The sequence below is a fragment of the Helicoverpa zea genome, chromosome 25 (genome assembly GCF_022581195.2).
Source record: "Helicoverpa zea isolate HzStark_Cry1AcR chromosome 25, ilHelZeax1.1, whole genome shotgun sequence".
Lineage (NCBI taxonomy): Eukaryota > Metazoa > Arthropoda > Insecta > Lepidoptera > Noctuidae > Helicoverpa > Helicoverpa zea.
Genome location: NC_061476.1, coordinates 2,628,171 through 2,644,927, shown reverse-complemented (window position 1 = coordinate 2,644,927; position 16,757 = coordinate 2,628,171). Strand labels below are relative to the sequence as shown.

At 35.8% G+C, this 16,757-nt stretch overlaps 4 protein-coding genes across 4 annotated transcripts; 1 reads left to right on the top strand and 3 right to left on the bottom strand.

Annotated features, from left to right (window-relative positions):
- Positions 1–1,861: 1,861 nt before the first annotated feature.
- LOC124642695 lies at positions 1,862–3,498 on the bottom strand. Its single transcript, XM_047181296.1, has 2 exons — positions 3,351–3,498; positions 1,862–3,153 (listed from the first exon to the last, which is right to left on the bottom strand). The coding sequence occupies exons 1-2, from the start codon at positions 3,496–3,498 to the stop codon at positions 1,862–1,864; spliced, it is 1,440 nt and encodes a 479-aa protein (XP_047037252.1).
- Positions 3,499–3,987: 489 nt separating this feature from the next.
- On the top strand, positions 3,988–5,525 carry LOC124642558 (leucine-rich repeat-containing protein 71-like). The gene is made up of 2 exons (XM_047180986.1): positions 3,988–4,114; positions 4,237–5,525. The coding sequence occupies exons 1-2, from the start codon at positions 3,988–3,990 to the stop codon at positions 5,523–5,525; spliced, it is 1,416 nt and encodes a 471-aa protein (XP_047036942.1).
- A 3,377-nt stretch (positions 5,526–8,902) lies between these two features.
- LOC124642559 lies at positions 8,903–10,629 on the bottom strand. The gene is made up of 2 exons (XM_047180987.1): positions 10,497–10,629; positions 8,903–10,179 (listed from the first exon to the last, which is right to left on the bottom strand). The coding sequence occupies exons 1-2, from the start codon at positions 10,627–10,629 to the stop codon at positions 8,903–8,905; spliced, it is 1,410 nt and encodes a 469-aa protein (XP_047036943.1).
- A 3,175-nt stretch (positions 10,630–13,804) lies between these two features.
- On the bottom strand, positions 13,805–15,686 carry LOC124642831. Its single transcript, XM_047181558.1, has 2 exons — positions 15,557–15,686; positions 13,805–15,114 (listed from the first exon to the last, which is right to left on the bottom strand). Exons 1-2 carry the CDS (start codon positions 15,684–15,686, stop codon positions 13,805–13,807), a joined length of 1,440 nt encoding a protein of 479 aa, XP_047037514.1.
- Positions 15,687–16,757: the final 1,071 nt, after the last annotated feature.

Sequence of the window (16,757 nt, the reverse complement as noted above, 5' to 3'; positions counted from 1 at the left end):
ATTTAGCTAAACTCTGTGTAATTTAATTGAATAGCTAGAACGCTCTCGTTGGGATCATCTGCTTTATTTACAAGATCGGGTTTAGCGGAAATATAAGTTGTTATTGAATATTGTGCGAAATTAGATTCTATGGTTGGTTACCAGTTAATAATATTTTTTTACAAAACTGGAATGCCGAAAAGAGTAAATATATTGTTAAAATTTGTGTCTGATTATTACAAAATAATTTTACACTGTGTTCAGTGAGTGTTTGTGTTATTTCAGGCTTGCTATGAGAAAATGAATTGTAACTGATTATGGGGGATAGTTGATCCTAGAAACTAAACTTTATTGCGATAGTTATATGGACGAGTATAGATTGTCAAACTCGTCATAAATAAAGCATACTTACCTATGGGATGATATATTGAAAAAAAATTAGTGGTACATACACATCGATCTCAAATAGTTAAAAATAAGGGCATAATGATGGAGGCGGTTTTTTATGGATAAGATGAAGTAATTATCTTTAATAATTAGTTGAAAACGTTTTAAAAAACGTATAAATGACACTTTATTTATTTTTATTTATCTTAACTGCCTTTATTATTACGTTTTACGTTTAATTCAACAACAACGGAAACAATTTTGACAGTAAAATTAAATTATCCAAACAAAATATTCAACAAAAGAACATGCTTCTTTTCGGTCACCATTCAAAATTACGCGACACCAAAAAAAATCCTCATGACTACTTTCAATACCGCATAACTGTCCCATCGCTAGACAAACAACATTCAATCAAACCACGAATTAACACAAAAAAAAACACTAAAAATAACCCAATCCACAACAAAATGTTGACTACCCCACACCGCACACCGGCGGAGTTTGAAAAAGCGAGCGTCTAAGGAGGCGAGGGGCGCGGGAGGCACTTATATTTTAAGATGGCTTCCGAGCGAGCGGGAATATCGACGCGCGACCCCCGCCCCGCGCCTCGCCCCCGCACTTACGTCGCTATTCACTACCACACTGATTTGTTAGTGAGGGTTACACTTTTTTGAGCGCGAATTTTTTGGCTGTTGGTAAGAATTGAGGACGAATAACGATTGCCGGTTTTGTTATGGGTCGTTGGTAAGAATTCTTCACGAATGAACGGTTTTGGTATAAGATTCACTACCACACTGATTTGTTAGTGAGCGCGGGTTATACTTTTTGAGCGCGAATTTTTAGGCTGCTGGTAAGAATTGAGGACAATTACCCGGTTAAATGTCTAGAATTGTTTGGTTTTGTTTAGATACGGTTAGATTTGCTATGAAGCTTGCTTAGGTATGTTACAAAAACTAAGATCTGTAAGTTTACTTTCACATCCTCGCATTTGGCCGCTTGATTTTACGAGTCAACACGGCAAAAAAACCTGTCGCATGCAAACCTGGCCACGTACCTTGTGGATGGGAAGAAAATGGATCAAAAAAATTTCTATTCTAAAAGCGGTATGAGCAATACCTATAACTTGTTTTGTTTAAATAAAAAAAAGGTGGTGGAATATATTACTTTAATTAAAATTAAGTATAATAATTGAAATTAAATCTAAAATTAAAATTAGTAGGTAAATCTAAAATTATGTTAAGTTAATATTAAATTACAAGTACCCTCAGTACTTGCATCGTTCATGATTAGGTCATATCTAAAATTATAGTAAGCATTAAAATAAGATAAGTACTATCTAAATTATTAATAAAATATCTAATTTACGATTTTCTAATATCTAAATTAATAAAAATATATTAGACATAATGATTAGATCTACAACACAAAATACGAAATCAATTAATATAGAAAACTATCATAATTGATTAAAAATAGAAATGATTAAAATTAATTAACTGCTGCTCTTGCTGGGGGTACTCCTAGCAGTTTTCTTTTTAACAATAGATGTTCTCTTGAAGGTTGACAAATTAGCCTCGAGCATTGCATCAATATCTTGCATCTCTGCACATCGTACAGGCAAATAGTTACCTTCCAGCCTAACGTTAACCAGACCCTTTGGATTCCTATTCATCTCTTTCTGCGCCACCAGCACATCTCGCAACTTCACCACGCTGGCAATAGTAAGATCATTGAAAGCTATGTTCAGATAACAGAGAGTGTTATTACCACGACAACAGAGTTCATCGTCTCGCATAACAGTGTTATTACGATCGAAGGGATCGAACAAGGGTCCCATCAGTTCCTGGACTATCGCTTCTGCTCTTTCATTGAGCGACATGCCAGCATCTGCATGTGTTGAACTTTTATCCCTGAAGGGCGTTGATTGCTTCCTCTTCATTGTGGTCGACGCTTGTGATTTAACAGCCTTACCTTTTTTTGTTGCCTTCTTTTCACTGTCCATTACTCTGAGATCGTTAATAGTAATGAGAAATAAGTCCTTCTTCTCTTTCAAGTATATCATAAGCCTTGATTTTTTATCGAACGTTTCCTGGCTGGTTAGGGGAAATTCTATTAATATGTCAAAAATGTAACCTGCTCCTATGTCGGTAATCTGGTTGTCAGATAGATTTAAGTAGGCGAGACGTCGGTTTGAACGTAATGCTTCTGCTAAGTATTTTGCACCAACGTCTGTGATTTCGTTAGTCGACAAGTTAAGCACGGTTAATGATTTAGACGCAGGACAAGGATAAACAATTCTTTCAGCTATCAGTCTAACAACTTCATCATTAAGATTACATTTTGCTAAGGATAAATGTTTTAGGATAGGCTCATTCAATAGAATGTAATAATTAGCTTCAACAACATCCGTATTATCTAAACATAATTCTGTGACTTTAGATACAGGTAGGAGTTGAGATATGTCGTAGATCGTGCCCACTTGCAAGCCACAGTCGATCGTAATAGATGTCAAGTATTTATACATTGGGACTAGAAGTGTTATTATTTTAATTACTTCTCTTGGTATGTACTTGTTTTTTAGAAATTTGATTTGTACTAGGTTCATGAACTGATCATAGATTGCATGTATGTTGACGATATCGTCGGCTCCGGAGACAAGTGACGGGATGTTATAATTGCCGCTGGAACTTTGGGAACTACCGTCTTCTGATGGAGACCGTTTCTTGGCTTTTTTTGGTTTCCTTATTTTGGTGCGATCGCTTGCTACAACGCTTACATATTCACCTGTAGTAATTGAAAACTTAATATACATGGGAAGTACAAAAGTTCGCATATATGGCCTATGCAACCTCCCGCAGATCCTTATTCATATAGGAATCAGTGTGTTCACTCAAGAACACTTTTTCACATTGTATTTTATTATTTTCTGTGTTGAGGCACATGTATGTAGGTAATATATGTGGACTGACGGAAATACTTACTCATAGCTGTTCTGGTAACGACAATCCTCAGTTCAACAGCCATCTGGTTGCAAGCCCATGGCAGATAAGTGTCGAAATCAGTTGGGCTTGGATGATTGTGAGTGTTCGCCTGCATGTGCATGTGCATCCATTGTCCAGGATCTATCATGATATTAGTATAATTAAGAAAATATTTAATTTAATTATCTAAAATATATAAAAAATGGTTGATGACTTTATGTCATACAAAGACTTTGATAGAATATTAATGATGACAGAGGTCAACATTTCTATTAATACTTTTTTATTCATCTTGGTTTTGTCTTTGAGGTAGACATACTTCTTTCTTGTTTTGGTACCAACGAATCTTTGATGATTTTTACTAAGAATGATAACAGACGGGTTTTAAGTGTGAGGCCCAAAGAAGTAACTATTTCGTCACTGTTCCAGGCCAATATTGTGATTTAGTTTCTTTATTATAGTAAAACATTTGAATGATAAATTCATCACACATACCAGCATTAAGGTTTTGTGTAAAGGAGGTTTTAATCCAGTAAAAAAATACACGACAGATTCTTTTTGACACCCGTCATTTTCACGTAATTTTCGATACGATCTATACTGACGATTATATTTTCTAAATATTATTTTGTTTTAAATGGAGAAGCATAGCCGCCACCTAGTCGCTGATCGTCCACTACCAGAGGACTTCGATAATTATCTGCCTTGGGCCTGTTTCCAATTGTCTGTAGATGCGACTGTCATTATAACAAGGACCTTCCAAAGTGAGTAACTGAACCGAGTACCAACCGAGTTTCTTTAACTTACAGAACACCATACTTTGTATATCCATATTCATGTCTTATTTAATAAGGATCATAATATTGCACTGTAATCTTATTTACAGGTCAATATCTAAGAACGTCTACGGAACGTCAAAAAACTAAAGCCAGTGGCAAAACTAAAGTAGCTAGTGAAACACTTTCTGAACCAGAGAGCCTCACAGGGGGCGCAGATATTGGTTCAGGATTTGCCAAAGGTATAAATATGCTTCAAAAACCTGTCTACATCGAAACAACTTATAATGACTTCTTGCATTTGGTACAAATAAAGTTTCTGAAAAACACTGAAATACCCAGAACGGTTATGAAAATCATTGGTTTTATACTACCGTACCAGAAAACATTAACAACGCTTGTAATCAATAGTGGACTAACTGCAGGTGTAATTCATGAAATAGAAAGGTTTTTGCCGACAACGAACATCACTGAAGTATGTCTTGACGGTACTACGCTCGTTGAGGCAAATTATCACATTCTCTTAAACAAAGGAATTATAAAATATCTTTCTTTATCAAAATGCAAAATAAATGACGCTGTAGTGAAAAATATTGCTGCAAAGTTAATCCCTCCATGCGCAGCTTCAAAGTCACTGTCTGCATTAAATTTGGCAACAAACAGAATCACTGATGTTGGTGCGAAGCATATAGCAAACTTATTGCGGTACAATAGACACCTCACTTACTTAAATTTATCTGACAATATGATCACAGATGATGGAGTAAGTAAAATCTTTGACATGTTATTAGAATTTCCTCTAACAGATCGAGAAACGGTTGAAAGAAACAAGAACCGAATGAAATACTTACGAGCGAAAAAACAGCTTATTCTCAAAAACATTCAGGGCGTGCAAATGGATGATTTTGATAAAAAAAGTAAAAGAAAAGCGACGAAACCAGCTCTTAGTAAGAAGAAAGAAAAGGTTCATTCTTTGTCTATTGTAGGCAGAAGTTTGACTGATATTGAGCAGCATCATTGGGACAAAGCTGGAGTTATTGCTGAAGGTATCTTAGGACCTTTCGATGATCCCTTTGGTGCAGACCACACAGAAACGCGAGAAAATAAAGTGTATTGTTTTGGGAATAATAAATTGGCATATTTAAACCTTGCTTATAACAACCTGACATACAGCAGTCTTAAGAGACTGCGTGATGTTGTAATGACACAAAATATTTTACGTAGAAGTCCACACGGTTTGATCAATGTGAGGATCGAAGGTAACTATTTGCCTGAAGCTTGTACAGAGTTGGAAATGATTGATAATATTCTCGAGGCTGGTTTGGCTTCGTATAAAAGACCATCAGAAGTAAATAAGAAGAAAGTTGTTAGTTCTAAGAACAGCTCGAAGCCGTCTTAAATGTCTTAGTCTGGTGACATACTATTGCTAATCCATGTTTTAGTTTGAAGGTTTTTAGCTATACGGCAATTTAGGTTTAATTTTATAATATTAGCCTCCGTTTAGAATATTATGTTATTTTTAATGCAATTTCTATAGACTTTTAATTTAGATGGTTTATTTATAATTACTTAATTTTTAGTTGTATTGTTAATTTTAGACTTACCTTAATTTACATTTGGTTTCATTTTAATATAAAACATTTAAAAAATATAAAAAAGTGTTACTCGATCGGTCGTGAACATAGTCTAAGCACTGTGACGTATGCCATGAAATACAGCTTACTGCGTCAAGCCATCAAGCGATGGATCCAACCGTCTAATGAGAGCAAGTGTAATAAATATTTTACAGACCGTTGGCAAACGTCTTGTTGTTCTATAATTTAGATTATTTTAATTTTTAGATTTGACTATAATTTTAGATGTTTCTTTAGTCTTAATTAAAGAAGTGTTCATTTATTTATCGTTTCATTTACTTGCTGTTACCTCTGCCCCCAACTTTCGTTTGAGATCAGAAATAACAGCGAATCCACAAGATGCGTTTATGGTGTAGGTATCCCTGGCTCGTAGCTCAAGTAGCAAATACAGCACATTAGCTTCCTCTGCCCAATCGCACTCTTCCGCTGGCTAAAAAACGTATCTTCTGGTCTCACCGCAAGTCCCCAGGACAGGTATTGGAGACCGCGACTTCTACCCCCATCGGTAGACATATGGGTATATACTATGAGGATAGCACTTAGAGAACAAAATTATTATTAGCGGAGGTGCCATAACGGAAAATCGCCTAAGTAGCGCGCCAAAATGCGGATGAGGTTTTCGTCCTTGTACGTTTGCTTTGGACACGACCATTTTTTGTAATACATATCATAAATCGTAGATGTCCCAAAGAACCTGAATGTTTTGTTACTTCTGATCGTTTTGGTCATGCCCACCGTACGTATTTGATCTAGAAGAAGGCGCTTGACCTACCTGCATTGTGACATCTCCGCTCATCTTTCGTTAGTCCGTGGACCCCCAAGTAGCACAAAACTGTTGCTTAAGAGCTTTAGAGCCAATCCGATTATTACCAAAGGTGCCAAGATCAAGCGCCAGAGCATGCTCTACAGACCTTATGCAGCAGCTTTGCAGCCAAAGGGGCACAACTTTTTGCAGTCTATAGTTCCATTAGAACTTCATAGTAGAGGCATAAAAGCGATACAGGAGCGGCAACTAATAATTAACACCATACTAAAGCTCTTATGGCGATAATTGAATGAATGAAAAATTTAGTCGAATGAAGAAAACTTCACTGATCGTTCACCTTGTCTCTCATTTATAAAATATATTTGTTGTTCCTGATTCAGACATTACTGAATACAAATAAATATTAAGTGAAGGTAAGTGTTTTTGAGCTATATTTTGTATTATATGGTAAGTAGCTACAAACGCAGATCAGTTTATCGTGAATATAGTTGATATTGTTGATGTATTTTTAACGCGCCTCAATAATTACCTCAGAATATCGTAAAATATATAAATTATTATTACATAAATATTTTTGTATCACATACCTACACGATATTGAAATTACATACTGGACTACATTCGTTTTTAGTAAGTTGCTTGTTCGATATTTAGATATATTTTACTACAAATGCGATAAAAACCTATAAATTTCTCGACTACTAATAAATAATTATCTTGTAAACATGGCGTCCATTGAAAGCAGCTTTAAGTTGCAACTTCCACCTTAAAAACTCCTCTCTGCGCGTCATAGCGCTAAGCTTCACTCTTCTGAAGGTCCAAGTAATATCTGTACCTCTATTGCAGTTTAAGTCTGCACTGTGATACTGCAGATATCAAACCACACTATTAATGGCTACTTGTTTAGAGATCCGTAGAAGTCGTTGGAAACTCTATAATACGATGATATATTATTGTTAATTGTTTAACACTTAAGTACCATATGTTACCTTGTTTTCAGAGTACCGTTCAAAATAATTCAAACTTTTAATGCACAACAAAATAAACAAGAACTTTGCATCTGTCCATCTAAATGGAAAAAACGGAGTGTTTCACTATACTTGAGAGTAAATAAATGGAGCTACTGATTTTTTTTTATATTCTTGAATAAATACATATTTTTTGTTATAAGTTTTTTATTACTTCAAAACAAACATTATTTTTCCTCTGTAACTGATTCGTTATCAGTAATTGAGAAAACAAAATCTACGGGACCCTTGCTTGTGTTTATGAATAAAATAACAGAATGTATCCAAATGAGCAGGCAATGTCTATTAACCTCCTGCTTCTATTGTGGAACCTCAATGTGGCTATAAGTAGAACAGAGGATCAAATTCCTACTTAAGTCTGCACAAAAGAACAAATCACTTCTGCAATGGAACCTTTAGTGGCAGAAAAGTGATAAAGTTTTATACAGTTCCGTTAAAAAGTCTACAATTAGAGTCTTTATGCAGTTCTAACGCGTACATCAGCGGCCATAGAAACTCTTTAGCAGCTTTAACCTTTAACATAATTGTTTGAACTCTCTTTTAAAGACGTAGGCTGCAAATGGGTTGTAGAATGATCTCTTGTAAAACCTAGAGTGCCATTTGGTTCAGTTTCTGCTGCCTTAAGTGATATCTACAGCTATGAGCAGCTACGGAAGCAATAGTAGAACTTAGAGTTACTTTCGGAACCCCTAAAGCACTACTGTACAGCTAACAGTTGCAAAATAGGCTGCTATTTCCACTAGTGTGCTAGTTGGGCCGTTATATCATCATTAGCATTTTAGTGGTAATTACTGATTAGGAATATGTGGAACTTAAACAAATTGGTGCTGCTACCTCCATGACACAAGTGGTAACCATTTATTTAGGATTTCACTGGTACAATTCACATCTTAGCGCTCGCAATTTAATGCGTAGGTAATTTTGTAGAAGCCAGTCATTTTGATGAGTCATCAATTTTGGTTAAGAAGTTCAAAAAGGTAGCCCCATGTAAAACGCTGGTTCCTTATTCAATTACTTTTCTCTTACGGAAAAGATTAAACAAATGACTGCGAATAACAAACTTTATTGAAACTATCGAAATTATCACTACAATAGTATCTAAAATTACATATCAAACTAAAATTAAGCGTAAAACAAATTAATGTAAATTAGGAGAATCTAAAAATAGCCATTAAAACAAGTTATATATTAATTAGACAATCGAAATTAAAAGTCTATAGAAATAATACAATTAACATAGTTATAAATGAAGACATAATAAGAAAATCTTAAATTCATCATAAATCTAAAAACTTACAATATCAACAAACTAGGTATATCTTAAAATACGAATAGCATATTCTGATATTTATCTTCTGGTACTGGTTCTCCTTTTGGAAATTTCTGAATTTCTCTTCAGAATGGGCAACTCAGCCTTCAGTATTTTGTCAATTTGAGATAATTCGGGACATGATTTAGGCAAATAATTACCTTCCAGTCTCAAATTGACTAAACCTTTAGGCTTTCTTCCTAAAACGTTCTGTGTTGTCACAACTTCACACAACTTCTTAAGGCTACTGTACGTGATATTGTTGTAAGCTAAGTTCAAATAAGCTAGAGTATTATTGCCAAAGCAGTATAGTTTATCATCTCTCCTCACAGTGCTTTCTAAACAGAAGGGATCTTTGAAGGGTCCGAGCATAGTCTCAGCCGCGAGCTCAGCTCTCTCAAAAAAATGCGTCTCCACGTTAGGAAAGCTTTTGGCAGCTGTTCCAGACGGATCTTTATCAAGCGTTTTCTTTTTTGTCGGCAATGTCTGCTTGACTACCTTTTTCCTTTGAGCACTCTTTCTGTCGAAATCCCCAGATTGTAGTTCTTTTAGAGTTTTCTGAATTAAGTCGGCTTTAGCTCTTAAGTAAGTCATAAGTCTCTTATTTCTTTCGAAAGTTTCTTTGTCAGTTAAAGTGAACTCTAGTAATGTGTCAAAAAGGCTGTTTGCTCCATCATCGGTAATCATGTTATCTGCTAAGTTTAAGTAGCAGAGACGTCTGTTAGATCGAAGCATTTCTGCCAAATATTTTACACCAATATCTGTTATTTTGTTAGTCGACAAGTTCAATGCTGACAGCGTTTTTGAAGCTGGACAAGGAGTAGTTAACTTTTCAGCAATATATTTCACTATATCATCATTAATTTTACATTTTGCTACAGATAGATGTTTCAAAACCTCATTATTTAAGAGTAAGTAGTAGTTCCCTTCAGGCACGAAAGTGTAATCAAGACACAATTCCGTGATGTGAGATGTTGGTAAGAACTGTGATATCTCATACATTACTTCCGCATTTACTCCACTATTGAATACAATCGAAGACAGTGTTTTATGGTATGGAAGCATAAGAGCAAGGACAGTCATGACCGCTCTCGGTATATAATAATTTTTAAGAAACTTTATCTGTACTAGCTCCATATATTCATCATATATTGTTTGAACATAGACCGGTCTGATGGATAAGATCATTGCTTTCTCCAGTATAGGAGACAGCTCGTCTGACGTATCGTCTAAATCTGTGGCTGAATCTAGATGTGGCTTAGGTTTGCCTTTTGGTTTAGACTTTGATTCTCTGCCTGACACGCTATGATATTGAGCTGTAACAGCATGAAGTTGATAATTTATGTATATATCTTATCAAAATAATCTTACTTTGCTACACTACTTCCACCATTCAGATATCGGTGTTCTAGCTGCTGGTGAATATGATAAAGATGAAAAGTATTGTAACAAGCCTTCTATATGTATGTATACGTGATCAGTGGGCTGTTCTAAAACAAGGAACTCTAAGATAACTGGGTACAAAGAGTCTGTTTTGGGTCATGAAAAATGTATGATTTGCACTGTCTGCAGGAGAGCTAATAAGCTAAAACTATTAATGTCAGGTAGTAAGGAAAAAGGTCCAAATACTAACACTGGTGACCTTTGAAGACGATGATGGTGGCATCGACCCCAAGTTGAGAACACGCCCATGGGAAGAAATGATCAAAATCCTGAGGAGATGGACCCCCACTGTGTCTGAACGACTGCTGACGAGATGATGCCATTTAAATTAATAATATAACTGTCTAGAAAAAATATTATTTCTTGTAAATTGTCGAAAATTTCCCAGAAAATGACAGAAGTCAAAAATATAGTCTTTGAATGTTTTTAAATTCTGCTTTTTATGTTAAGAAGACAAAGGAGTTTGTAATCTTTCTACTTGCCGTTTTTTACCGGACTTGTTTGCCTTCTAGGATAATAAAGGGATCTGAGAGCCATTCGGGTAACATTGACAAGTGACTCGCACGCCTCGCCAAACTGGTGTTACGAACCCTTAGCACGATATCACTTAGGAAGCGATTGCGGAATAGCGGACAGCGGAAGCTATAGCAGAAGTGACAGCAAAATAGCATGACCTTTTCAAATCATATGCCTTTTATGTAGAATTTCGCAAAATATTGCATCTTATTACAGAAACCTAGCTTATACGCTTCCACCGTGCCTCCAACTCATTACTTGGTCGATGGATGAATCGATTTAAAATAATCGTACTCAGTGGTATGGTCGACACCACAAGACGCAGGTGAAGCCACGGGACACAGCTAGTCATTTAAGTTTTATATCAACTGTCTCAGTTTTATATCAAGATCCCACAACTAACTTCTATGATATACTTGTACAACATTTGTAGACTTTCTCCTATAGTTCCAAAACCGAAATCAATTTCTTATTATTTCGACCTGGTCCATTATAATATAATGCAAATAAAAGGATGTAAAAAATGTGAAAAAGTCGTGGTGGCCTAGTGGGTAAAGGACCAACCAGTAGCGGCTTTAGGGTAGGGCGCGGTTGGGCGACAGCCCAGGGCGCCGGACATAAGCCCCCAACCAATCCTTGATCAGAATTTTACTCCTATTTTTGTTTTAAATTTCATCAAAGATCGCAGCTTACAAGAACTGTATCCAAATGTATGGATAGCATCAGGGCCGCCTTAACCTATGGTGCAGGGTGTGCGAATAACCCGGGCACCGCAGGCTCAGGGGCACCGCGGTACGCTCCTGGACCAAGATATTTCAATCAAATTAATGTATTATATATGTGTCATACAATGCCGGGCGCGTTAGAGACTTTTATGTCCCAAAACTCAAAAATGTTCGCGCTCGCTTCGCTCGCGGTTTCTTTACTTTACACTTGCATTTTTTTCACATATAGCTTCTTTTGATTTAATGTCCCAATACTCAAAAAAAATCGCGCTCCCTTCGCTCGCGGCTATATATGTTAAGGACTTTTAGTGATCCAAATTTCAAAAAAGCTTTTTCGGGCTTGCTTCACTTTATAGTTGTTTTTATTTTTCAACATTTTTTTGTCTACCCTAGCAAAAAGGTAGCGTCGTTTTTAAGTCCTTTTAGTAGTTGTAGTAATAAGTAATTTTAAGTTCTTTTAGTAGTTGTAGTTATAGTAATAAGAAAGTAACTTCTAGTTTCTATTTATGGTACTACTTTAAGTCCCAAAATTTTAATTCATAGGCGCCAACACCAACAAAGAGTTATCTACGTTTGGGCTACACTTTAAGTCATTTTTGTTTTGAGTTCTAAAATATAACAAAAAATTTCGCGCTCGCTTCGCTCGCGCAATCAGAACCTGTGTTCCCGTATTTTTGCATTCACCAACCAGCAATAACTTATGTACGATTGGGCTACATTTTAGGTAATTTTTGCTTTGACTTGTTAACTATAATAAATTGAGGTAAAAAAAATCTTTAAAAACAAGCTTTTATTTAAATGCGCTAAAAATAAAAAAATAACTTTTACTGTAACTTTACTGATTTATGTTTTAAAAGTTTGTCGCGACATTTAAGTACTCGTATTTACTTTCTTAGTAAAATCGCGACAAGCTTTTAAAACATAAATCAGTAAAGTTACAGTAAAAGATTATTTTTTTATTTTTAGCGCATTTAAAGAAAAGCTTGTTTTTAAAGATTTTTTTACCTCAATTTATTTTATACTTTTTAGTTTTGATTTGGTAAAGTGCACTTTATTTTACTTGCCTGTCATTGGATACCCATATGGATGGGATTGAAAAAAATAGGTTATTCACCATTTTGTAGCGGCGGCCATCTTGGATTTTTATTTCGTAAAGTGCAATGTGTTCTACTAGTCAATCCCTTTCATTTGATACCCATATTGTATAGGTACTTTAAAAATAACTAGTCCGCCATCTTGTATATTTAGCCATGTTGGATTTAGGATGACGTCACATAGCTTAACATGCATTGTCGTCCAAACTAAACATGTATGCAAAATTGCAGCTCAATCGGTTGAGGGCAAGTGCCTTAAAATTAAGTTGTAAAATTCCACCCGAACACACATAGGTACATACATACATACATACATACATTGCAAATTAAATCAAAGCTTGTTACTTGTAATAACTTGTAATAAAAGCTTGTAACTTGTAATAAAAGCTTGTAAAAAAAAGAATTCGCGCTCGCTTCGCTCGCGCAATCGGTAACTACATATGTCTCTGTTTTTCGTATGGTTATGAATGGGGGCACCGTAGAAATCTCGCCCAGGGCGCTAGCAGAGTTAAAGCCGGCACTGGGACCAACCGCCCAAGTATGAGGGCGCGGGTTCAATCCCAGGTCAGGCACCAAGGTCAAGTAGCAATGCAACTTTTTTATGTTTGTATGTACTTTCTCAGTTTATCTTAGACACAATGGACTGTGTTTCGGATGGCACGTTAAACTGTAGGTCCCGGCTGTCATTGAACATCCTTGGCAGTCGCTGCGGGTAGTCAGAAGCCAGTAAGTCTGACACCAGTCTAACCAAGGGGTATCGGGTTGCCCGGGTAACTGGGTTGAGGAGGTCAGAGTCGCTTCTTGTAAAGCACTGGTACTCAGCTGAATCTGGTTAGACTGGAAGCCGACCCCAACATGATTGGGAAAAGGCTCGGAGGATGATGCAAATAAAAAGATGTAGTTATTTTTAAGACTTTATTTAAACTTAAACAACACAAAATACATTTAAATACTAGAATAACATTCTAATCTAAAATAAGACAAGACATAAAAGTAAAATATCATAAATCTAAAAATATTACAACTTCTAGAAAATCCATTTTTATAACAACCAATTTCAAAACGGGCAAACAATGTTTGGGACCAAAAGTCAAAAGTATCAGAAATGTAAACTAAAAATGAGAAGAGCATTCATGGAATGATGAAAAACATGATTTTTTACTTTAATTTAATTTATCGGCAGTTTTGATGTTAGAATGAGAATGTCTTTTTTTTACCACAGTCGATTGTCTAGGTATAGAGTAATATAAAGCTATTGATAGTATTTCATCAATTTGCTGTAGTTCTTCACATTCAATGGGCATGAAATTACCTTCAATGACTACATTGAACAAACCTCTCGGTACCCTTTGCATGTTTCTCTGAGTCACCACAACTTCATACAAAACTTTCAGAGTAGCATAAGTTAGATCGTTGTAAGCAAGATTCAAATAACAAAGGCCATTATTACCATAGCAAAATGTAGTTTTACCAATGGTATAAATGTTTTCCACACTGAAGGGATCACTAAAAAAACCTAACTGACATTCAGCCAAAGAAGCAGCTCTTTCACGCAGTTCTCCACAGGGCTTTTCGAAACTTCCAACTACGTGACATTCCTTAGACAATTCCTTTTCCAGTTGTTTATTTTTTCTCATTAACATAGTATGTAACGGTTTAGCAACCTTCTTTTTAACTGCTTTCTTATCGTGATCACTCTTTAAAAGTTCTTTAGCAATCGCGCCTATAAGACCATTCTTCTTTTTTAAATATTGTAATAACCTACCCTTACTATCTTGTATTTCTTGTTTAGTCAACACAAAACTCTTCAAAGTATTAAGAATGCTGATAGCTCCATCATCAGTAATCATATTGCCAGCTAAGTTTAGATAGCTTAGCTTTCTGTTCGTTCGCAGTGCATCTGCTAAATATTTAGCACCTATGTCTGTAATTCTGTTAGTTGCTAAGTTCAGGGCAGAAAGCTTATGAGACGCGGGATTCGGGTACACTATTTTAGAAGTGATAGTTTCTACAACAATATCGTTTATTTTACATTTTGATAGTGAGAGATATTTCAAACAAGGATGTTCCAACAAAATATGATAGTTGGCTTCAAGAAGCACAGTCCCGTCTAAAACCATTTCAGTTATGTGGCTAATATTTATAAATTTAGATATCTCGTATATAGACTCCATGGCTAAACCCCTGTTGATGGTTATCGACCTCAGTAACTTATGGTACGGGACAACCAGGCCAATTATTTTAAAGACTTCTCTAGGTATTGGTTTGTTGTTCATGAATTGTAATTGTATTAGATTTCCATTGTTATCATAAAATGCTTCGATGGTGATTGGAATTTCTGAATTAATTGAGGATTTAGTGGCTTCTCTAACTACACTTATAGCATCTTCCGATGAAGATGCCATAGATGTTGCTCTGGATTTTGTTTTCTTCTCTTTTTTGGGTCGCTCGGCAATAACACTCACATATTGTTCTGTAACATAATTCAAATTGGTTAGTGTGATATTGTCCACTGCGTTACAATTAAATCGGGCCGCGGTTTCACTTGCCTCGGAGGGACTTAACACCATATAAATAACGATTTTATTTTCTGTATCCTATATATTTCCATATAGGTCCAAGACGACCCACTGACCCAGGTTTCGTCAAAATCTAACCAGCTATTTTAGCGTGAAATAGTAACAAACAGACATCCTCATGAACTTTTATCCTCGTGAAATTACTAATAATATTAGCAAGAAATTAAATTAGATATTTTTTATTTTTAAAATTTCAACCTGGACTTAGAAAGTCTGAAATCAGCAATCTGTCTTAAGCGCGGGTGGTGATTAACGCACTTGACTCCTCTTCATGTCAAGAGGCCTGTGTACCAACAGTAGGACAGTGTGGAGAATGATGATGAAGACAAAACTTACTAAGAAGACTCCTGATAACGACGACTGTGGTCTCAACAGACAATTGCTGGCAGGCCCAGGGAAGAAATTCATCAAAATCTGTAGGGGTTGGGCGTTGAGGATGCTTGCTATGAGCACTAGAGCTATCCATTTATAAATAGACCTTAGAAAAAATACTTATAGAAATAAAATATCTTCGAAAATTACGACTACTTTAAATGACGTAACTCGTCATAATATTAGTTTTTTTTGCTTGATTTTTGTTTTGTGTTCTTGTGATAGAGGTTTGTTGAAAGAGTTTTTAGTATGTTACTTATATTTTCAGTATTTTTTTCATGATCATAAACATGTGGTTTTCCAAATTGGATCTATGTATATTGAACAGCGTCTTCTACCAAGATTGGAAAACTTTAAACGTAGCTACCAAATTCCCGATAAGATATTTTGCCCACACAGTTGAGAATTATATGTAAATAAGTAAACGGTGAAGTAGCGAGTTATCACGGGGCGCAGCACCCCCCTCACCCCTCACAACCTTCTGCCACCCCCCGCGAAAACTAGCAGCGATATAATAACTTCGTGTGGCTGGTTTTGAGGACGGAGATGGATCCTTTAATTTATATTTATTTTTGCTGTGTGTAAGATTTGGATTTAAAATGGCTGTGTCATCTCCAATTAATTACAAAGTTCTCCCATTTTGAATTCATGTTCCATTATTTATTGCTGACATCAATATTTTCTATTAAAACATCGTAACTATGATTGAATGAAATCTCCGAATGTCCACTGACTTTTTCAGGTCAACCCCCTGCCTTTCCGAACGAATCCAAAACACTATTATCGCTACCGTGATTTTTTCATTTACAATTATGGCCACAATTAGTATCTCTAGAAGCTTGAAGCTTACAGCTATCGTTATTTGCCCCTAGCCCTTTCGCCTTTCACCAAGTTGGGATCAGCTTCCAGTCTCGCAGGATACACTACTTGTAAGCTTAGTTTATTGAAGTAAAATTAATAAAGTCTCCTCCACAGTAAGCCAGCAGTCGCTACGCGAGCTCTAAGAAGTGTTTCAAAGGCAGCCATCTTGGATCTCATCTCCTTACGTGGCGCGAGATAATGTATTAAAATATGTACATACCGACATGTAGGTATACTTGTGTATACATGCGGCTTGAGAGAGCGAGTATACATGTGTATACATGTGTATGTATACTGTATACGC